The sequence below is a fragment of the Eupeodes corollae genome, chromosome 2 (genome assembly GCF_945859685.1).
Source record: "Eupeodes corollae chromosome 2, idEupCoro1.1, whole genome shotgun sequence".
Lineage (NCBI taxonomy): Eukaryota > Metazoa > Arthropoda > Insecta > Diptera > Syrphidae > Eupeodes > Eupeodes corollae.
Window position 1 is genome coordinate 47,513,641 of NC_079148.1, and position 24,184 is coordinate 47,537,824.

General features: G+C 33.1%; 1 protein-coding gene across 1 annotated transcript; it reads left to right on the forward strand.

Moving 5' to 3' along the window:
- Positions 1-3,336: 3,336 nt before the first annotated feature.
- On the forward strand, positions 3,337-22,750 carry LOC129948001 (G2/mitotic-specific cyclin-B3). The gene is made up of 8 exons (XM_056058800.1): positions 3,337-3,678; positions 15,876-16,054; positions 16,127-16,337; positions 16,417-16,899; positions 16,977-17,207; positions 17,266-17,421; positions 17,495-17,672; positions 22,012-22,750. The coding sequence occupies exons 2-8, from the start codon at positions 15,978-15,980 to the stop codon at positions 22,212-22,214; spliced, it is 1,539 nt and encodes a 512-aa protein (XP_055914775.1). The 5' UTR covers positions 3,337-3,678; positions 15,876-15,977; the 3' UTR covers positions 22,215-22,750.
- The last annotated feature ends 1,434 nt before the right edge of the window (positions 22,751-24,184 follow it).

The window sequence follows — 24,184 nt, forward strand, 5'->3', positions numbered from 1 at the left end:
AATTATTTTTTCTGTTTCTATGGTTTTAATTAAGCATTCATAATTTTCTATAAAGATAGCTGAAAAGAAGTTATCGATAAAACAATCTTGCATAAGAATTTCCTAGATGAATATGAGCTCAGATGAATTGTCCTTTAGCATTTTCACATAGGTATGTAATTAAGAACAGTACACAAAATTGAAAGTTAGGATATCTAGATGAAATTTACTTAAAAAATCTTTAAAAGGAGTAATTTATGATATAATATAAAATGTTGAAGTGTTTTGACAGATAAGCAAGGTTTATAATATTCTTTTATTTTTCATCGATAAACTTGTTTATTTTATTGATGAGTTTTCTGAAAAACAATTATCAATTAGGTACCAGCATTTCTTAAATCTTACTATAATAGCTTTTCTAGTTAGTGAAGTCAAACAATTCATACTTTTTTGGCGGTTGAAGAGCGAAGAAGAATTAATCAGTTTTAGTTTGTATTTTTTTCCAATTCATACATAAAATTAATTTCTTCACCAAGCTTAGGATTTTAAAGTTTGGTTTAAAAAATCTGGATCTAAATGTCAGAAAATAAAATTAGCGCATTCATACAGCTAGTTACAACGTAGTCTAAATTTGACTAGCTTTGTAAATGCGAAATTGCACTACAATCCGGAACTGTCATATAAGTGATAAATGCAAATATATGAAATAAGAAACATTTTTGAATCATGATTTTTGTTTTTAAATTACATAAAATCAAATATAAGACATAATTTGAGTAATTTATATTTGTATTTGAATAAAGGGTGATTTTTTTGAGGTAAGGATTTTCATGCATTAGTATTTGACAGATCACGCGGGATTTCAGACATGGTGTCAAAGAGAAAGATGCTCAGTATGCTTTGACATTTCATCATGAATAGACTTTCTAACGAGCAACTCTTGCAAATCATTGAATTTTATTACCAAAATCAGTGTTCGGTTCGAAATGTGTTTCGCGCTTTACGTCCGATTTATGGTCTACATAATCGACCAAGTGAGCAAACAATTAATGCGATTGTGACCAAGTTTCGCATTCAGTTTACTTTATTGGACATTAAACCAACCACACGAGTGCGTACAGAAGAGAATATTGCGTCTGTTTCTGAGAGTGTTGCTGAAGACCGTGAAATGTCGATTCGTCGCCGTTCGCAGCAATTGGGTTTGTGTTATTCGGCCACATGGAAGATTTTACGCAAAGATCTTGGTGTAAAACCGTATAAAATACAGAACTGAGGCCGAACGATCTGCCACAACGTCGAATTTTCAGTGAATGGGCCCTAGAAAAATTGGCAGAAAATCCGCTTTTTTATGGACAAATTCTGTTCAGCGATGAGGCTCATTTCTGGTTGAATGGCTACGTAAATAAGCAAAATTGCCGCATTTGGAGTGAAGAGCAACCAGAAGCCGTTCAACAACTGCCCATGCATCCCGAAAAATGCACTGTTTGGTGTGGTTTGTACGCTGGTGGAATCATTGGACCGTATTTTTTCAAAGATGCTGTTGGACGCAACGTTACGGTGAATGGCGATCGCTATCGTTCAATGCTAACAAACTTTTTGTTGCCAAAAATGGAAGAACTGAACTTGGTTGACATGTGGTTTCAACCAGATGGCGCTACATGCCACACAGCTCGCGATTCTATTGCCATTTTGAGGGAAAACTTCGGAGAACAATTCATCTTAAGGAATGGACCGGTAAGTTGGCCACCAAGATCATGCGATTTGACGCCTTTAGACTATTTTTTGTGGGGCTACGTCAAGTCTAAAGTGTACACAAATAAGCCAGCAACTATTCCAGCTTTGGAAGACAACATTTCCGAAGAAATTCGGGCTATTCCGGCCGAAATGCTCGAAAAAGTTACCCAAAATTGGACTTTCCGAATGGACCACCTAAGACGCAGCCGCGGTCAACATTTAAATGAAATTATCTTCAAAAAGTAAATGTCATGGACCAATCTAACGTTTCAAATAAAGAATCGATGAGATTTTGCAAATTTTATGCGTTTTTTTTTTAAACCGTTTACTAAGAGAATGTGTGTGTCCTTACTGATCAACTGATCCTGACATGTCAAAATCACTGCCAACTAACTTTGAAGCCGAAATTTGTAAAATACTTCAGATCAGAAATTTTATCTCATTTTGTAGTGCCTTGACTACCTACATACGTAACCACTAGCCTTGTGAATGCTTCCAGTATACATTGGTTTTCTTTATATAGAGCATTATTTTTCATACCTCATTTATTTGAATACAGCCCAATCTAGCAAACGTAAGCTTTATTTGTGTAGCCGAAAAGACGTGTTTTCATAGAGTTTTAAATAAATGCACAATACATACTCGTAATGCCGATTACGATTAATTAACAATACTTGTGATAAAGTATTTTGTAAAGCTTTTCTTGTTTTTACATGGTTAAAATATTATTTAAGATGCAGGTACATTCTTGTAACCCATTACATACAAAATTACAAAAAGTGTAATCTCTACTTTAACCCATGCATAAAACTTGTAAAACATAGAATTAACTATTCTTAGGTCGATATAATTGCAAAAATAAAATATTGCTTTTCTTTGACACAATTGTGGAGGCTTACAATAAAATGACATAACTTTGTTAATACCATCCATAAATAGCTAAAGTTAAAAATAAAGTTATAGTGAAAAACTATTTGTTTAGATGACAAGAGTCGTTAATATCAATTCATAACAAAATTTCAACTCTTCTTCAAATTCAACACATAGTTTAAAAGTAGATTTACATGTTTCTGCATCAAGTAGAGGAAGGCAGATATATGTCGAAACCCGAAAGTAGTAACTCCACTTTACTTCCTTTAAAATAACTTAACTTTTTGACAGTACAGTGTTAATCCAAGCTTTCACAAAAAATCTCAAAAAAGTTAAAAGTAGTAAGAAAATCGTAAAATATTTTTGAACAACCAAGAAATATTTTTTTTAAAGACAAAATCCAGTTGTAATAAGATGCACAATATTTTTCACAGTCTTATAATTATAGTTAAGCTGTACGTATCATTCTTTTTATAGGGGAAACGCATTGAAATTCAGAAAGAACATCACTAAAGTAAGCAAATTATTGCAATTTAAAGGAAATTCATAGTAACAAGATTTATAAATATAGACAAAGAAATTAAATCAACCATTAAACATCAAAAAAATCCTGGATTGAAAATTCAACCCTAATCGAACCACTACCTCACAGCATTGATGTAAACATAGCCTCGCAAACTGAACGAATTTTCACTGATGGCACTGCCAACACAAGTGACAGATAAAATTCTTTCGTTCTTGTGTACCCTCTGTGCGCTGCGTTCTGCATTCAAAAATTGAAATTTCAAAAAAGTGTGGAAAAACGATCGAACGAACGAAAGAACGGCATTTTTGGCTGGTAAAGCCGATTTAACTTTCAAAAATTATAAACTTTCAATCAATAATTTCAACCAAAAATCTGCGCCGCACTAAATTAAAAATATTAAATTTCCAATGAAAATCATTTGAACGAAATTGTGATCGTTTTTCTTGTTGTTTTTCGTGTTAAGATTTTGTTTTATTTCTTTAAAGAAAAAATGTTTGAATGTTTTTGAGATTTGTGGTTTTTGTGATAAAGTTTACGAGCAAAAAACTAGCTGATTAACTAAGCATCAGGTAAAAATTAATGTTATAAAATGTAATGTAATTTTTATAATCATGTCTTAATAAAAAGATGCTTCCTCGATAGAAGTAAATAATACATTATATAACATAATCATAACAGTTCCTTGAGATAAGCCGTTTAGTCTGCATTTTCTAATGTCGTTAATAGGTATATTCTGATTTTGATATAAAAAGAAAATGCATTGTCGTCTGTCTACCTGAGATATTACCAAACTAAATTATTAAATAATAGGAAAATCTCCCAACTAGTGCAGTGAAGTGAGCAATGCATTCGGCAATCGAATTGACCACGGAAAGGGACTTCTTTGCCATTGCCAGCTGCTCCTTCAGTTTTGTTAAATTTGACAAAAGATTAGGTATAGGTACTCTTTATATACACGAAACATGATTATATACTCTTTTCACAACCACAAACAAACAAAAAGGGGAAATTGAAACTGATAAATAGAACCCGTAAGGAACCTACGATCTTCTTTAAAAATGTTGTACTGTTTTCTCACCACGAGATCTCGAAGTCGAACTTCAGCACAGCACAAGACGAAGACGATTTACCTTTTTCCAAAGGGACGAAAAAGAAGGTAGAGAAGAGGACAGCCAAAATCGAAGATAGTGTTCACTCCTTTTGTTTTTTGTTTTATTTCTTTTTGCCGGGAATGTGATTTTCGAAAAATACCTACCTAATTTTTGAGGCAAGGCAGGAAAATCGAAGAAGGAAGAAGGAACAGATACAGATTTTTGATTTTTGAAATCCAAATCATCTGTCGATCTGATTTTTGGCGGTGTGGTTGATTATCTCTGCACCAGCACACGGCAGTGGAAGCATTTTTGCTTCCGTTTTTATTATTTTTATTTTTGTTTAACTAGTTAAATTATTTTATTTTGTTGATCAACCTATTTTGTTATAAGTTTTTACTTCTTTATAAATTGTGTGTTAATTGTTTTAAATTAATTTGGTGGACTGAAGGAATAATTATTTACTTGAAAGGAGCAATTAGGTAAGTGTAAAAATGTTAACCATGTGAAATGCATCTCGTACATCGACGATGCTGAAAGTGTTTCTCGTCGCCATTATGTTTGTTGTTTAGTTTATGAAAAAATAAAAACCTCTCTGGAATAAAAAGAAATAGTCATATTCTATGGATAATGACCAAGCAAAATATAACATAAAATAATTCATTTTTTGATGTAGCAGGACATGAAACGCTTCATTGTGGCGGGAGTTAGGTAACTAGATAATTATTATTTTGGGTTTTTATTTTTTTGTATACATTTTATTTCACATCAAGTAGACAGGGTAGCTGTATGATAAGTAGATGAAGTTAGGAGTGCGTTATCAACCAACTTAAAAGTTAGTTAATATCATAGTTTGTCACTAAATTTCTATGATATCATCAATATCCTCGAGAAATTAGGACCCATTAGAAACTTTTGTTCAATTTTCAGTAAGGAGGTAGGTGTACATAAGTAATAAAAACTCAAGGCGGCCAAGAATTTTTAGTTAGGTAATTAGTTGTACATTGAAGGATTCCTTAGTCCTTCACGTCTAAAAAAATTGATGCTATTATTGTTTTAGTTTTATTTTAAAAATTTCTTATTGGTAGTAGTAAAAAATTGATCAGTTTGTTGTAGGTAAATGGTTACTACATGGCTTGTATCTTTTTTTCTAAATCCATTTTGGAAAATGTTGGGAAATTATTTGTCTCCATTGGAATCAATAATTTTTGTTTCTTAGAAGTGGACAGTTTATATTTTGTATGATCTTATATTTCGGTATCCTCAGAAATATAAACCAAATTTCTCTTTTTGCTGTCAGAAATCTGAGAACAGAATTTTTATTATTCGATATCTCAAGGATTCTCTATCGCACAATTCAAAAAGGATGAAAAGAAATGCAAAGCTATTTTGTTTGATAGCTGAGAATTAGTAGTTAATTGTTTTTATATTTCACGCTCCTACTCTGTCAATATCTCTGAGAAAAATCTTAGAAATCTTAACCTGGACATAGGTACAATACGATACTATTTTAACCCGGTCCAAATGGCCACGGTTCAATCTTGCATATCATCCGTCCGCATTCATTTGTTCAGACAAATATGTGTAAAATTACAAAACTTGTAAGCAGAAAAACATGGCCGAACATAGTAACCTCATATAAAAAAGTTTGTTACTAAAATTCACCCACAAAAAATAAGAATGGAACGACACATCAATGATTTTTGTCCTTAAATGGTTGTATAAGATAGACTGAGATAGATGGATAGTTTTTGATGGTGAAATAAGATTATGTAAACAGACAGAACTACTTGGCTTGCCCCACACACGGTAGAACCAAACCCTGGCTCGTGAAACTGTTTTGACCCGCTGAAAATCTAAATGGATCGACAGAGCCAAACCGAGCCATCTTAGTTTCCTCCACACAAGGTCATTTTTGGATCGGTTCTGTCCTTTATGGCTAGTTTTGGAAATGTTCAAACAGTGATTTATAAATCTAAGTTTAAGGATGTAAAAAATTTGATTAAATTGGTGGATATTGAACAAAACAGAAGAACATAATAATTGAATGATTGAAGATACGAAATAAAAGGATATTAGAACATAATATGTGATGCTCTCTAACACACTTGGAAGATTTATAATCATTTTATTTTTACCATGACCTGTAATTTTTGTTCTTTAAATTGAGCATCATTATAATTGATTTTGTAGTGCAATCAAAGATCAAATTGAATGAAAAACTGTATTACATTCTTTAAAAGACCATACTGGCCTGTTGGGCCCTTGCCTTTCATTTGGACGAAAATTTGTACTCTGGTAGTGAACTGACAATCAAAATTATTATTACTTTCTGGAAATACACTGCCCGACAACCGATAAGCGCCCGTATGATTCTTATCTTTGAAACTTAATATAAGCCAATCAAATAAAACATTTGAAACGAACTTTTTGCCCATGAAAGTTTGTAACATTATCCTCAAAAATAAATGAAAGTTTCGGTACGATCTCAATAAATAACATTTTAACAGAATTTTAAAGAATTAACACTGGAGTGCACGTCCGTCCTACTATAGTAGACCACAGTTACAGTTTTCTTCATAACTTAACAGTTTTTCAATAGTATTAGAATTGAAATATTTTTTTTACTTGACACTCAAACCTAAAATTCATAAATTATGGTTATTAAATGCTTTAGGCTAATTGAATATTACGTCAAAATAGTTATTTCTTTTATATGTTTTTAAAATAAAAAATTATTAACATTATTAAATGGTCTACCATAGTAGACCACGCGTGCATTGGTGTACAAAAATAGGGCGCGTGTACTCCAGTGTTAAATAAGAAAAATCATCTTTTTTTCCGGACATTTGATTAGAACCCCCACTTGAAAATGACAAATAACATAAGAAAATGAGCAGAGAATACTTCCATTTTTTTTTTAATTTGAATTCCTTATATTTACAACTTATTCCTAAAAAAATTAATAATGTGTTGTACCACTACGGTTAACTATGACCTCGTACAGCCTGTTGGGTAAAGAATCATATAATTTCTTTATATAGTCCAGAGAAATAGTCTGCAAGGCACTTTTTATTCAGTTGGATATTGTCTTCCAGACTCGTAAACCTTGCGTGCTAGCCACCCCCAATTATTTTCCATTATGTTAAGGTCGGACGAGAATGGCGGCCATATCAGAAAGGGTACTTTTTGGAGCTCAATCCAATACTTTACGACCTTATTAGAGGTGTGGATAGGGGCGTTATCGTGTTGGAACTTCCATTCTAAGGGCCCAAAAATATCCTTGATTGCAGGGAACGCCGTTCTTAGTACACCATTGTAAGCTGTGGCATTCATACGATGAGTAAGGAATTGTAATTCAATGGTGCCATAGTACGTTATAGCTCCCCATACCATGACACCACCAGCACAGCTGTGCAGTCGATCTAAAGTATGCTCTTCCTTTCGAAGATCATGAAAGTAGTAAGCATAACCATCGGGGCCCTCCAAATTAAATTTGTTCTTGTCTGAAAAGACGACAAGCTGGAAATAACTCTTTGCACAGTCCGCACTCATGCTTTTACACCGGTTTTTTCTCAATCTTAGCTGCAGTGTCTTCTTGAATTCGATGCGTGCCTCAAAATAATTAGCTTGTCAGCTGCTGTAATGACAGAAGATGGCCGGCCCATCATATTTTTTCCATAACTATGCTCATTTCTTAAGAATGAGGAAATAACTTTGCGGCTGCGGTTAATTTTTTTTTGGAAATTTGATGGATTGATTGACCACACTCACTATAAGCCTTTATTTTGGCACTTTCGGCTTCATTTAACTGTTTTGCTTTCCCCATTTTTACTAAATTTAATTGAAAATTATTCAAAATAAACTAATAATAACTTAAAAAAGAAAAACACGACTACTTAACATGCAAAAACTTTTAGAAAAGCGTAGAGGGGCTAATCGACTGTCGCCCAAAAAATACATTAATTTTTGTCACATTTGACGGAATAAAGCAAAATAACGGTTCATTTCCAGAACTCAAGCTTTTTTTAGAGATAGAGTAAAAAAAGGAGAATGAAAAAAAAGATTGAGCATTATACATATTAATCGTTCCGAGTTACTTGCATTTACACAGAAAGATTAGAGGGGGCGCTAATCGGTTGTCGGGCATTGTAACAACTTTTTAAAGGTTTCATACCTAAATTGAATATATTTTTTATTTTTATTGAAAATTCATTCATAAAAATATATTTACAGTGTATCAATTTCATATTCGTACCCTTTCTATCAAAACTTTGAATGTTCTCCTGATCATAAATGATGATATATTTTATCAATTTTTTTTAGTTGGAAAAAATTATTTACCAAGTTAATGCTGAAGTGATAAAAACTACTGCAAAACAAGGACAATTTCGTATTCGTACGCTTAGTTCTAAGTTGCCAAGCAACTTTAATTTCCCCTGCATTTTCCATCAAATGCGTTTTGACAATTCATGTGTTATTTTCACAGAACTAGATCTACATCGATGTCCTGAAGACGAATTTAAAAGATAACGCTGCACAAATGGGTCTAGAAAACACCTTTACTTTTTATCAGGATAACGACCCAAAGCATAAAGCGATTTTTTTTTTTGACAGGAGGAAATCTTCAAAAGACACTTGGCAGTATTCGACACCAAGTAGTGTGGGACTTTTAACCACTAAAATCACCTCTTAATCAGGACTAATCTTGAAGGATCGACTTCCGATTTTTCTTTCTTAATTTTGTACAATCACTTTGGGGGAAGTTTAAACTTTTAATACTTTCCTATGTTTTTTTAGAGCATAAGCTCATGAGGCTTGGTTCTTCTCAATCTCCGAACATGGTTTTTTATATTCAAGACGGACTCCATTTCAGAATTAGTATGACTTTGCAGTCTCTGGTTGTGCGATACAGCGTATTTTTTAACAACTTCTGTAACCATTTCTATTTGTATGTCACAATGTAGACGGTATTTCTTATGTATTCCACAAAGTACTTTGTTTTGGAATTTTTGGATGATTTCGGTATTTGTTTTCTTTGTACAGCCCCATAATTGGATTCCATAGGTCCAAACAGGCTTTAGTACTTGATTATACAGCATTATTTTGTTTTGGATTGATAAATCAGAGTTGTTACCAAGCAACCAGTACATTTTACTATATTTCAAGTTTAGTTCTTCTCTTTTCTTTTTGATGTGCTCTTTCCACTTTAGCTTTGCATCCAAAGTCATTCCAAGGTATTTGGCCGTATTGGCGTAAGGCACAGCTTGATTATTAATGATTATTGGAATATTGTTTATCTTTTTATTTATAAAGTTTATATGTGAAGATTTTGTTTCATTGAGTTTGATACGCCATTTTTCGGTCCAAGCTGTCACTGTGTCGACGGCATTTTGTAGTTTTACTGCTGCCTTAGAGACACATTTGTCGGGTACCAAAATTGCGGTATCATCTGCAAAAGTAGCCATTATGGTGTGATTACCAACTGTAATATCCCTTGTGTATAGCAAATACAGGGTAGGACCTAGGACATTTCCTTTTGGTACACCGGCTTCTATTTTCTTCAATTCCGAGCATTCTTGATCGTACCTTACTCTAAACAATCGGTCTGAGATGTAGGATTTTAATATTTCAAAATACTGCCTGAGAAGGTCCCTTTGCAGTTTGTACTCAAGTCCCTCATGCCAAACCTTGTCAAAAGCTTGAGCAACATCTAAGAAAATAGCTGAACATACTTGTTTTGCTTCTAATGCTTTTTCTATTACATCCGATATTCAATGAACTTGGTCTATCGTGGAATATTTATTTCTAAGGCCAAACTGATGGTTTGGGATTAACCTTCTTTCTTCTATGATTTTGCTAAGTCTCTTCAGAAGCAGTTTTTCAAAAACTTTTGCCAATTGGTCTGTAAGCCGTCATTTCTGTAGGTGGTTTAGCTTGCTTTGGTATGACAATTACTTCAGCAATTTTCCAATGGTGCGGGACATACCGGTGCTTAAGGCATGCATTTATTATATATTGGAGTTTTATGAAGGCTTTCAATGGCATTTCTTTCATAACCTGAACAGTAATTAGATCGTAACCTGGTGATTTTTTATTTGGTAGTTGATGTAAACACATACTTTTTATTTCTTTAAGTCTTACAATTGGTATTTCACTTTCATCTATCTTATCAACAAACTGTAAGTTATTTTCAGCCGCGTTTGATGAGTATGGCTTAAAAACATTCGCAAGATGTTCAGCGAAAAGGTTAGCTTTTTCTTTCGGGTTACCGATCCATTTCCCATCTTGAGATTTCAAGGGCGAGTTTTGTAACTTCAGGCGCTTGGCTGCTTTCCATAGCGAAAAATCGGTTGAAGCATTAGTCGTTAAATTCCTTATGAATGTACTGAGTGAATCATTTTTGAATTTGTAAATTTGTTTTTAAGATTGTTGCTTATACGGTTAAACGTTGTTTTATCATCTGGAAATCTACTATTTTGCCATTTTCTTCGAGCTCTTCTTTTCTCTATTATCAACTCTCTTATCTCTAAAGGATATTTTATTTCATTTTGTCTTCTATTAGAAAATGTTGGAGTACTTTCTTCAGCGGCCTGTTGCACATCAGCAATAAATTGTTCCACTTCATGGTCAATTTGCTCAATTGTATCCATGGGAGATCTTAAATTTATAAAACTTAAAAGCCTTTCTATAAAATCATTCCAGTTTGTTTGCTTATTTACAAGCTTTGGAAATACATGTTAAGTATGTCATTTCTAACTTAATTATTACTAGAGAGTTGGACAAGCTTTGTTCACAATAGAATCATAATAAGTTCGGAAGTTCAGGTCACTCAAGTACAAGCAGTTCCAAAGTCGCTAATGGAAGTAACATTTTTTTCATTATTCATGAACTAACTAGGTACGTTAAGGAAGAAGAGGATGTTTGCGGGAGTAATTGTTTGGCATTTAGTAGCATACAACTCAAGGAAGTTGTGACGGCATCCGTGATAAAATATATATTTATGTAATCGGCGTAATTATTGTATTTAATTACCAAAGAATCCATAATACCTTATAAGAACAGCAAAGGACAAAGGCGACTCCCAATAGTGTTTCCGATTCCGATTATCTAAATAAGATTGAACGCAAGATATAAACAGAGATGGAAATCCATAAGTGTTTTAGTTTGGCAATATGTTACGTTGTTGATTAGCAACACTTAACTTTAACCTTTGAAAAATTGTGTTTGTGTCTATCAGACCTCTTATTCTTTTCATGCTTCGAATCAATTCTATTCTCTGCTTTTTTCGAAACATAACTTTCACAACTTTCTTGGCTTTTCTTTTTCTAGCTAGTATTTTTAAGGAATTCTTTCTATTGCTACAAGTTATGAAATTGGACTTTATTTTATTGGTTTTGGAAACTTTCAGGTAAAATGCTGAAGGTATAAAATGTGTATTAGTTTATACGCTTAATTTGATCGTCCTTAGCCAAACATTATAAGATGTTTAAGATTGCTGAGCTTAAAAAAACGTTAGGTTAGCTACATCAAAGTATGTAGTATCAATTGAATGAAATTTTGCTCTTTCTTCGCAACAATTCTTCTTTTTGTGAAACTTCTTTTCAACCGTTTCTTCTGACTAGTTAAACTGTTGCCTTGTTTCTTGTTCCTTGTTACAATCTTGATTAAATAATAGTATCGGATATGGTGACGATAATACCATAATTCAAATAATTTTTCCAATTTCGTCGACATTTACATATACACTGCTCGTCATCAGGTTAGCACATCCCCCATAAGCTTAATAAAACTGATCTGGTCGTTGTTGTGATGGTGTGGGTAGCCATCTCCTACTATGGTACGTGCGACTTACAATTTTTGACAGCAAATATGAATGGAAGTATATACAAAAACGAACTTGAAAATACTTTTCCACATTTCAAATATTTGTTTGGAAACTTACCATGGCATTTTCAACACGACAACGCTCCGATCCACACATCCCGGGTCATTAAGACATGGATTGAGGGACAAAATGTAAGTTAAATTCAGTGGCCGACTTAGTCTCCTGACATTTATATAATAGAAAACGTGTGGGGGTTGCTTGCTCGTAAAGTTTATGAGTCTGGGAAACAATATTCCAACAAACCAGAACTAATCGAAGGCATTAAACGCTCTTGGTCATCTATTTCCTTGGATTATATTGACAAAATTGTACGAGTCGCTTTCCAATCGAATCTATGAGGTCATTGTCAACAAGGGAGGATTTACACACTATTGAATTTATTAAACAATGTTTTAATTACTAAATGCATAAGTTAAGAAATAAGTTCTAAGCTTAAAAGCTTCAAACAAATTAAAAAAGTGATATGTGCTAATGGTAGTACCCGTGGCATGATGGTTAGTGCGTTGGACTGTCATGCAAGGGGTCTTGGGTTCAATCCCTGCCTGTGCCACCTTAATTTAAAAAAAAAAAAAAAAAAAAATAATTTTCGCGGGTACTGCCTCTTGCGAGGAATTGACAATTCCTTCAAGAGTAATTCTTGTCATGAAAAAGTGCTTTCTCAAATTAGCCGTTCGGATTCGGCCTTAAATTGTAGGTCCCTTCCATTCCTGACAACAGTACTCGCACACAGGAATGGTTGAGAGTTGTAAGTCACTAGGCCCTGGTTCACAACGGACTGTTGCGCCACCCCATTTGATTTTTTGATTTGATATGTGCTAATGACTCAAATTGAATTGTAATTTAGTGTGTTATTTTCTGAAAAAAAAAAATAACGGAAAACCAAAAATGTTTGTTTTATTTAACTTAAAATTGAATCGGCCATAAATAAAAAATAATATACAAATCTTAGCTCATTTAGTTTGGTTGGACTTACGCGAGAGTGTGTGCTAACCTGATGACGCGCAGTCTATTTTTGTTATCAACTTCTTCTTTTGCTAAACCCAGCATTTTTTATTTTTGAAAAGTTCGATCTGGTTTCGTATTCTCTTTCTAGCCCATTTTAAGCATAGGTATTTGGGATAAACGGCAACAAGTCATAACTTCTATCGCTTTTCTAAGGAAATCTTCAGTACTTCACAAAAAGTAAATTTTTTCTAAAAGGTTTGGCATTATTAAACTATTATTTTTATAGTCCATTTCATGTCCTTAAATGCTTCTACATCAATAAGCTGGTTAGGTTATGTGCGAAGTGATTACAGAAATTACTCAAGTCTATTATAAGATAAGATTGGTTAATGTTGTTTTTTGATATTATTTTCAGCTACTCAGCTATTAAAAGTACTGTCTGTATATTCATAATATGGCTTTGGTTGCATTCAGCATAGACTTTCAGATCGTCCAAAAACACATTTGCTTTACATATTTTTTTTCTGAAGATAATATATACAAACGGAAGCCAAAACTAACCCGATTTTCTCTATATTCCATTTTCGAGTTGACTTTTAAGTGGCGACCGATCGTTCGTCCATTTGGCTATTCCTTTACTGATTTGAGGGACAATTTGGCTTGTAAAAAACCCCAAACTATCACGTCTTCCCCGGAAATGATGGAGGAAAGGTTGAATAAGCGCAGGGACATTTTTTTATTAAGCGTGGCAATGTTGGCCTAAAATATACAAGTCTACGAATACATGTTTTGGATATGAAAATCTTCATTATATTCAAATCTCTATTTGAATTGATTCGTTTTGTCCTATATTTCTTTTCATAAATGTTAACAAGATGTGAGCTATTTGCAAGCTTTACTGATTTCATGTTTTCAATGAAGACGTTATAACCTTACTTCTGGCAATTTAATAACAATCATTTAACAATGTGCACCGGATCCTATTTCTCCGGGTGAAAACTTGCAAAATCCTCCACTAATTTTCAAGATGAGAATTTGCTTATAAGGAACCAACTTTGGCCAATTGCACTCCTTTTCTGCCACAAAGGATGTAGGCTTGCGGTGTCAAGCAAAATCTGCCTTTTTGGAGCTTTCGCCTTTGTGTGAGAAAAAAGGGTTCATATACACAGCTGGTCAAAAAAATAGGTGTGATAATTAATTTTTGTAATAATTCATTTCGTATTCCTTTTTTATGTTAAATATTAATTTTACGTAGATATTTTTAAAGCTGTTATATTAATTAAATAAAAAACACTTTAAGGCTATGAAATAGATTACAAGTATAGATAATATAGCCCCAAAACTATAGATGGAGGTTTTTTCACTTGGACAAAAAAATGAGTGTGTCTCCTAAATTAGTAAAATTATCGTTTTTAACAATAATTTCTGTATTTTATCACAATTTTTGTTTTACTCGCTTTAATATTAATAACCTGAGTATCCTCCATTATTATACAAAACTTTTTAAATTCGTCACGGCATTAACTCTATTAACTTTCGGCATGTTTGCTGGGGTATGTAATACCATTCTCTTTGAACTGCTTCCCACAATTGGTTTCCATTAGTGAAATATTGACCCCCTAACTAACGCTTAAGCTCATTCCACAAGTTCTCAATAGGATTGATATCAGGTGATTGACTTGGCCATGGGACAACGGATACTTGTTTCTCTCGAAACGAATCTTTCAGAAGACCTGCGGTATGTTTAGGATTGTTATCTTAGTAAAAGTACTATCCCAAGTTTTCCTCAGAAAACGGTAACATGACATCTTCCGAAATATCACTATATCCGTATTTTGTTAAGATGTTATTCAAACGGAATAAAGGGCCTACACCGAACCAGGGAAAACAGCCCCACACCATTATATTCCCTCCTGTGTTTAATAGTTTTCGGTGTAAAGCGGCGATGATAGTCCCTACCTTTTGGTCGCCTTAAATTGAGCCCAGAATTCGATAAAAACAAATTTACTTTTGTTTCATCATTCCACAAGATATTTATCCATTTTTGTACGGCCTCTGGTTCGTTGTAATTCGCATGGTTTAAGGCAAATAATTTTCCGGACCTTATATTGCTAGTCCTAAGGAATGGAACTTTCCCGGCGATTTTCCTGGGATATTTGAGTTGTGAAGCCTTCTTCAGATCGAGCGTGCACTGACCGCATTATCAATTTGAGCACCTATAGTCCTTGACGAAATAAAGTGGAAGCTGATGTTTTTTTTCGGCCACCCTCTATTTTGGCGTATTCCTCTGCGCGTGAGAGCATTTGTTATCAAATTTTGATTTGCCTAGGACCTCCGCAATAAATTTGTGGGTCGTGTCCTCATCTCTAAGTCGACGAACTAATTTTCTTTCCTCTGGCGAGCTTATTCAAAATGAATGAAAAACTATTGTTTGAAGCTAATAAAATGATTTTAAACAACCCACCTCAAGAGTTTATACCATAAAATAAAGAATACACACATATTTTTATGGTCAACTTCTAGAACACACAGAATCTATTCCAAAACAAATAACTTATCTGCTTAGCATTACATTACTTAAATGCAAAAATTTTAGCATCCTCATAGAGAAAATAACTGTTGGTTGCACTGCTTGCATTCAAAACAACCGCTAATCAGCAACAAGTCAAGAGTGGAAATCAAAAATTTTCTCACACCGATTTTTTGACCAGCTGTGTATTTAATGAAAACCTTTTTTTGATCCGTCATGTTCGTTTCCTAAGCTTTTTTCACTTTAATCAAAAAAATAAAACTAAACAAAAATTGATTGATTTGTATTAAATAAGTCGAATTTTATTTTCAGATTTGTTTTTTTTTTTATTTAAAAAAATACTGCATTTTTGTCAAAAGCTAGCGTTTTACTATAAACTTGTGTAGACCTAAAGTTTGGCAAATACATCACAATATGGCTTCAAAACAAGCAAAAAATCTTACAAACAAATCAAATCTCTTGCCACTTGCAAGAAAAGGAATAACAAAAAGGTAAAATTGATAAAACAACATTTAAACATTTTTGGTGAGAAAATATATAAAAAATTCGTTTGTTCTCTTTAGGTCACAAAACATTCAAGGCCTGAATGGAGAACCTATTATAACGCGCAAACGAAAAGCCGAAAACAGTCCATTGAAAAATGACAAGATTAAACGGACAGCATTAGGTAATTTAACAAACAATGTCAACGCGCTGCACTTGGATAATGATGTCAAAAAAGTCATAGCTAAAGTCCAAAATGATGCTCAAAAGAAAGCCACAGCAGCCATTAAGGTTATTTTAATTCATTGATAACAAGTTTATTGGAATATTATATTAATGTTTATTTATATTGTATTATTACCTTAATTAGAAGGACAATGGTGCTACGACGATAGTATTGCGGCCAACGAAAGTGTGCACCCGTGCAAACACCCGTAATGCAATTGCACAAATTGTTGAAGATCAAAAGGCTGCCACAGTAGTTAAGAAAAAAGATGATTTTGAAGTTATCAAACCACCGACAAGGCGTATCTCAAATGAATTTAATAAGACTGAAGAAAGCCTGTATATGTCTGCGCTGGAAGACATTTCGGGCACAGATTCAGCGCGTTCGTCTGAAATTTTTGAATCCAAACGGCGTTCGTTGTCGCAAGGCCTTCAAAAGAAAGAGATCAAGGAAGAAATTTTAATGGAATTGGAGAACGAAAACAGAATTTCGACACCGTCTCCATTGAAGAACCATCCAGCTGAAATACCTGACGAAGTCGTAGATTTCGACAAAGCTAACTGGAACGATCCCTTCCAGGTGTCTCACTATGCCATGGATATTTTTAACTATCTTAAAACGAGAGAGGTTTGTGTTAATAATCAGAGCCATTTGTGTAAATGGTTAAATTGTAAAAGTAATCTTAATGAATTATTTGTGTTCAGGTTGAATTTGTTATTGTGGACTATATGCCTAAGCAGGCTCATTTATCGAAATGGATGCGCTCTTTGCTTGTCGATTGGATGGTAGAAGTACAAGAGACTTTTGAACTAAATCATGAAACACTATACTTGGCCGTGAAGGTTGTTGATATTTTCTTGGGCAAACAAATTATACACAAAGAAAAACTGCAACTCCTCGGAGCTTCAGCTTTATTTATTGCAAGCAAATATGATGTAAGTTATAGAAAGTCAATTTCCTTTTTTTTGTGATTTTATAATTTTCTATACACAGGAACGAACGCCTCCATTGATTGAAGATTTCTTGTACATATGCGACGGAGCGTACAGTCATGACGAATTGATTAAAATGGAAAAGACTACACTAAAGACTATTAATTATGATTTGGGAATTCCATTATCATATAGATTTCTAAGAAGATACGCTAGAGTAAGTCTGCAGAATGTTTTTTTTTTTTGTATTTGAAACAAAAAATTGATTGAATTAATTTTGTTTTCTCTAGTGCGCCAAAGTTCCAATGCCAACTCTGACCTTGGCTAGATATATTTTAGAGTTCTCTCTTATGGATTATGAAACCATATTTTTTAGCGATTCCAAAATGGCTTGCGCTGCACTAATGATTGCATTAAGAATGAATGGAGAAGTGGATGCGTGGACAAAGACTTTGGTTCATTATACCGGTAAGCAACATTTTTACAAAATAGTGTCTTTCTATGCAAATTCATGATAAAAAATGTAAGTATGCTATTACACGATGCCTCACGACTCACGATTTACATGAGTGCGAAAAAGAAAGCAGATGTGAGAAAATGAGCTGCACAAAAAAATGTCCGGTGAGTCTCGGACAAATTTTTAGTAGACTTCCGTTTACGTTTCTTTTTTCTCATACTCGTTTTATGCTGTTCTTTTCCATTCGATTTTCTTGTTGCTGGGATAAACAACATCGAATTTGTTTGCAAAACCAGAAAAGTGTGTAACTCCATATTAGAAATTTTATAGGACAGCGAAAAATTTAAAATTTTACTCAACTTCAAAAACTATCGAAAAATTAAAGTCAACGAGAAGGAGCATTCAAAACAAAACAAACAATAATTGTCAAATTTGAGGCATGGGGCACGAGTCAAAGTGTAATAGAGTTTTGTATGGTACAGCCAGACTTTAATGACAAAAGCCTAGGTGCATGTAAATTGAAAAAATCCCTTTATGGTCTGAAGCAAACTATCCGTGTTTGCAACCAAAAATTAGATGCGGCATTACAGAGTTTCGGCGTTACAAGATCTAAAATCGATTCCTGCATTTATTATAGATTATGTAAGGGAAATATGTTGTATGTAGCAGTTTATGTTGATGATCTTCTCATATTTACTAACGATAAATACCAGAAGTTGGAATTGAAAAAGAACCTACAAAACGCTTTTTTTTTTCTTGGGCATTCAAATTAACAGGGATCGAAAAAGAGGGTTAATTTTATTGGATCAAGAGTTATACAGTGTCGAGCATAAGTCACGGTACTCAAAGTGCTCTCATTAAAAGCTTTGAAAGAAAAGAAAACTTAAGGACTTAATTTTCATGCATCAAGTTATTTATTATGATAAACCCTTATTCTTTGTTTTACCAATAGAAAAACTTCAAAAACAAATTCCATTTTCTAGCAGAAAATAATAAAACCTTGAAATCTATGAAAAAAGTAGTGCAGTAGGTACTTCTGCACTTTACTAGTTTTAACTGTTTATATTTGTAACGGTCCTGTTAGCTTTGTTTTTTTTTTGTTTGCATGAAGCTTTTTCTATGACATTTGTGTGTCAATCAGTACAAAATGATCGGTCGTGCAGGTTAAGGTTAAAGAAATTTTGTTGTTTAAAACCAAAAAAGCGATGGTTAGAAAAGAATTAACGGTAAATGAGCGTCAAATTATTATTAATTGCCATGAGCAAGGTAAAAGCTTTGCGGAAATTAATAAAATAGTTGGACGACCCAAATCTACCATACAAAACGTGATTAACCGTTACAATAAAGAAAAAAAAATTCGCCGTTGAAAACTGGTAGAGGTAGTTTTGGTAGCTGGTGGTTATTTGCCAAAATCTGCGGTTTGGCAGACGTAGCAGCAAGAGCTTTCCCATCTAGATTTGGAACTTCTGATAACTTATCTTTCAACGTAGACATGTGTTCGATGGCATCTAGATAATTTTCTTCGCAGCTACGATACATTTTGTTTTTAAAATAATTCTCCTCTTCGAATTTCTGTCGTGTTTCAACTTTCAGTGATGCTTTGATGGATGTGGCACTTTGGTGACTTTCTTTGAATAAAGTCCAATTTTCGCAGAGAGCATTTTTACGAGACTCTATTCTTTGGGTTGTTGGGTTGGAACCCAATTTATCGAGCGATTCTTTAATAGTGTCGAATAACTCATACTGCTGTTCTAAAATGGCTGACAACTGTGTTGCATTAGACATTTAGTTTGTGGTTATGGACTGCACTTTTTTCTCAAAAAAACTATATAAATAATTATTTCGCGGTAAGAACAATCCGTTTCGAAGGACCATTAATGTTAATTTTAATTCAAATGATACTCTTTTGATAATATTTAAAGATTACTTTTATTTAACAAGATTAAGATCGAGATAATGCGTGATACTTTTACAAAAGATCGTTAGATAAGAAGGAAGCAAAAACTATGAACATGTCAAAAGTGACAAGCAAGGAAAAGTATTAAATTTTGTTTTACTTTTTTTTCTATAATTGTACTAGATTTTGAACAGAATCGAAAATAAAGTCAGGTCTGGTCGTTCGCGCAAGCTTACAGAAAGAGATGAACGAAAAATCGCGAGTATAATAAAAAAAGATCCATTCAAAAGTGCTCCAAAGATTGCTACCGATATACAGATTAGTTTAAATAAAACAGTTTCTCCGTGGACAGTTGCAAGATCGCTCCAGAGATCTGGGTTTAAGTCGTGTACACCTCGTAAAAAGCCGTTCGTAAGTGAAATAAATAAAAAGAAAAGACTGGACTTTGCAAAGGATTATAAAAATAAATGAAATGAATTTTGATACAACGTAATATTCTCCGATGAGTCGAAATTCAACAAATGTGGAGAAAACAAGGCGAAGCCTTGAATCCTAAAAACACAATTAAAACTGTGATACATGGCGGCGGTGGTGTAATGGTATGGGGGTGTATGTCATCCAGTGGTGTCGGGAATTTGACAAAAATTGATGGAATTATGATTAAGGAGGTTTATTTGAACATCTTAAAACAAAACTTACAACAAAGTGCAGAGAAACTTGGGATCGTATATCATATCACTTCCAACAGGATGACGATCCCAAGCATACGGCTACAAATGTGAAGTTGTGGATCGCCTACAACACGCCCCACATGCTAGTTACACCCCCCAAAGTCCAGATCTTAACCCAATCGAACATTTATCGGATGTCTTAGAGAAACGACTTCGAAAACAAAATATAACGACCAAAACCCACCTGAAAGAGCTCCTGGTATAAGAATGGGAATTAATAGGGTCAGATGTCACGCGAAAACTTGTGAACTCTATGCCAAATCGTTTAAAAGGCTTAAAGGTTTTCCCACAAAATATTAGGTAATTATATTCTTAACATAAAACATTCGAAACCGAATTAAATTCTCTTGTCCTTCTATTGTACCAAGACTTTTGCACTATTGTTGTTAGGGACCTATACTTTTATTTTAACTTTTTTAAGATCCTTGAAGGATATTTTTCTGTTTTTCTTGTGTTAATTTGTTAAATAAACTTAAACTTGAATAAATCAAAACATACATTGAAAATTGTGTCTTAATATCATTTACACAACTCATTTATCAAGAATACCTACACGGGTACCACGAATTTTGCTCGAAACTGTACATCAATGAAATTCTTAATCGATTCCATATGTTGGATTGTAACTTAGCGAAAACACCTTTAGATGCTAACTAAAAAGTTGGCACGTTGACAAAGGAAATGTGCCCACAAAACAAAAAGGAGTGTGCTGAAATGAAAGATGTAGCCTATCAAGAAGCTGTGGGAAGTCTTATGTTTGCAGCTCAAGTTTCACGTCCTGATATTAGTTTTGCTGTAAGTACAGTCAGTCGATACAACCAGAACCCGGGAAAAGCCCACTGGACAGCAGTAAAACACATTTTTCGCTATCTTAAAGGAACAGCTCATATGATATGAAACTACCTGGGGAAGGACATGTTTCCGGATTTTGTGAAGCCGATTGGGCTACTGACTCAGATGAGAGACGATCCGTTACCGGTTACACTTTCTTGCTTCATAATGGCGCAATCTCATGGAATTCGAAAAAATACTAACAGCAGCGACTCAAGAAGCAACCTGGTTGATAGGCCTACAGAGAGAGCTAATTCGAAATTCACCAGATTCAACTATCATTCGTTGTGATAACAAAAGTGCTATAAGCTTGGCTCTAACCAGCACATATCATGGAAGAACCAAACACATTGATTTTAAAACATCACTTTATACGAGAAAAAATTGACGAGGAGAAATTGTTTTGAAATACGTCAGCACTGAAGAAATGACAGCTGATTTGTTGTCCAAGGCTCTTCCTAGACCGAAGCATATTACTTGTTCTTCAGCTCTTGGACTAAGCTTTGGTGTTATCTAATACAGTGAGGATGTTAAAATAAACCTTTAGAATTAGATTTTCATCAGCTTATCATTTTCTTGATTTGTTTGTTTTATTTTTACTTATAAAAATAAATTAGTTATTCTTTTCTGAATCTTCAAACTGTTGAAGCGTATATTCTTTTATTTAAATATAAAGCAGCTTTTAACATCTTTAACTCTTAACTTATTCCATTCTGACATAAAATTAGAAATAATTCAGTGTAGGCCGACGGCAACTTTCACTATGCGATTGTTCTAGATATATACAAAATTATTAAAATAAACCCAACTTCAATAAAGGATTTATAAAAATAATAATAAATAATACTATTGTCAATGTTCAACGTATGATAATTTTCTATTTACTTTTAGGTTACACACTAGAAGACTTTAAACACATTATTCCAGTTCTTAATGCTGGTCTCCACCGGAAACCTAAAGATACAATTAAAACAATAAGAAGTAAATACTCCCATAAGATATTCCACGAAGTTGCCAAATGTCCGCTTTTGAGTACGGCAAAAATCTTGGAAAATCCTGACACAAGCATGACGCTAGAAGACAAAGAAAATTAAATTCGTTACCAATGTGCAGCAAAAAAGACATTGCAAAAATATTTGCCATTCCAAAAAAAAAGAAGAAAAAAACAAACAAAAACTTATTTGCGATTGGTGTATTTTCTGAACTGTTTATTTTATTTTATTTTTGTTTTTATATCCAGTTGTCTATTTTGTATTTATAACTTAAAAACAACAGCAAACAAAAAATGGCGATAACTTATTTGCGATTGATGTATTTTCTGAACTGTTTATTTTCTTTTTTTTATTTCTTTTGTTTTTATATCCTGTTGTCTATTTTTTATTTATAATTCGTATTCGTCGCAAATATACATACATAAAGCACAAAAATATTAAACATTAATCGCATGACGAGTAGTGCCCTCTTGAGGTTTAAAACTGCACTCACAAACATTGTCATTGTCATAACTTAATACGTTGTCAAAGAATTATCATAGTTTTTAGAATAATAAATTAATATTAATAAATTAAAATTAAACAAAACGAGGTTTAGTTTCGCCTTGTAGCAAACAAAATACATACTTCCAACAAGACTTATGATCATTTCGTTTTAATTATCATTACAATAAACACATTCACTTTACACTTACACTACAGATATACATAGCATCAAACAAAACAGTTGGCTTTCCTAGATCTCAATAGACTTAATTAGTATTTTGATTTATAAACAATTTTTGTGCATATTCTTGGTTTTCTTCTTCTTACAGATCTTTTCTTTATTATTATTAATATTTTATTTTTGCTTTGATATCACGTTCGGCGCGAACATTATTTATATTTTGTTTTTGGTATTTATTTTTCAAAACGCAAAAATTTATATTAAATGCCATAAAGTTTATTTTTTCTTATATAAAATTTGATTTATTATATACATAAATTTAAAATTATTGTACAAATAGGTTAAAAGAAATTAAGAATGTGCTATAAATAAGAAATTTAAGTTAGAGAATTCACAAATATTTTAAGCAATAGCATAAAACTTAATACCAATTGGTTAAGACTAATAATAAAAAGTCTGTTTAATAAAGATATTTTAAAATTAACACTACAATAAACACAACGAAAGTATTCCCGCCAAATTTAATAACATTAAATATTTTAAATATGAATAGAAAAGTTTGTATAGCGAACATAAAGACTCAATTATATTAAACAAATAATAATAATGACGACAGTTTAAAAACAAATTTGAAGCGCGCTTGCTTAGTGCCACTTAGATACAATTTTGCATCAATTAATAAAAAAATACGTTTTGAAATAAATTATTTGTTGTATTTTTGTTTAATTAGTTATTTTGCAATAAAAAAAAAAAAACAAGTTAATTTATAAGATTGGAAAATTGTGATCTTCCGTAAAGGGTGAAGGTAATCACGAATATAATTTTGTATAGGATTTTTTCTCTCCGGACAATTGTCTCTCGGAATTCAATCTGTCCTAATGGCCGTCCCTCAAAATTGGATTCGAAGACCATGCAGGCTGGAGCGTTGATGTCCATTCGCCCTACATGACCCAGCCGTTTAAGTCATTGGACCTTTATTCTAGTAAGCAGGTCGCACCCGAAGAATTTTTCTCTCGAAGCATCCTAAGACTAATATTTCTTTGAAAGGGTCCAGGCCTCAGCGTCATAAATGAGAAATAGGTTGATGAGTGTCTTATACAGCTGTTTTCAAAATAATAGGAGTGCTTTTACAAAATTTGCTCAAGTGTTTTTTTTTTACTATGAGTATACTGGGGCCTGATTATGAGGTTCGCGGCATTGTTTTGTTTTGATTGAATTTGTGAAATTTGCGGTGGTTTATTTAATAAACAATATTAAAATTAAAAAATGGAATCAATTATGGTGTATATTAATCTGAAAGTGAGGAATCCTCAAGATTACGGGTGTCCAGGAGACTACTAGGATCAAATCTTCTCCTCTTTATCTCCCTTCAACCGATTAAGTATTGTTTTCTTTTAGTTGAAAT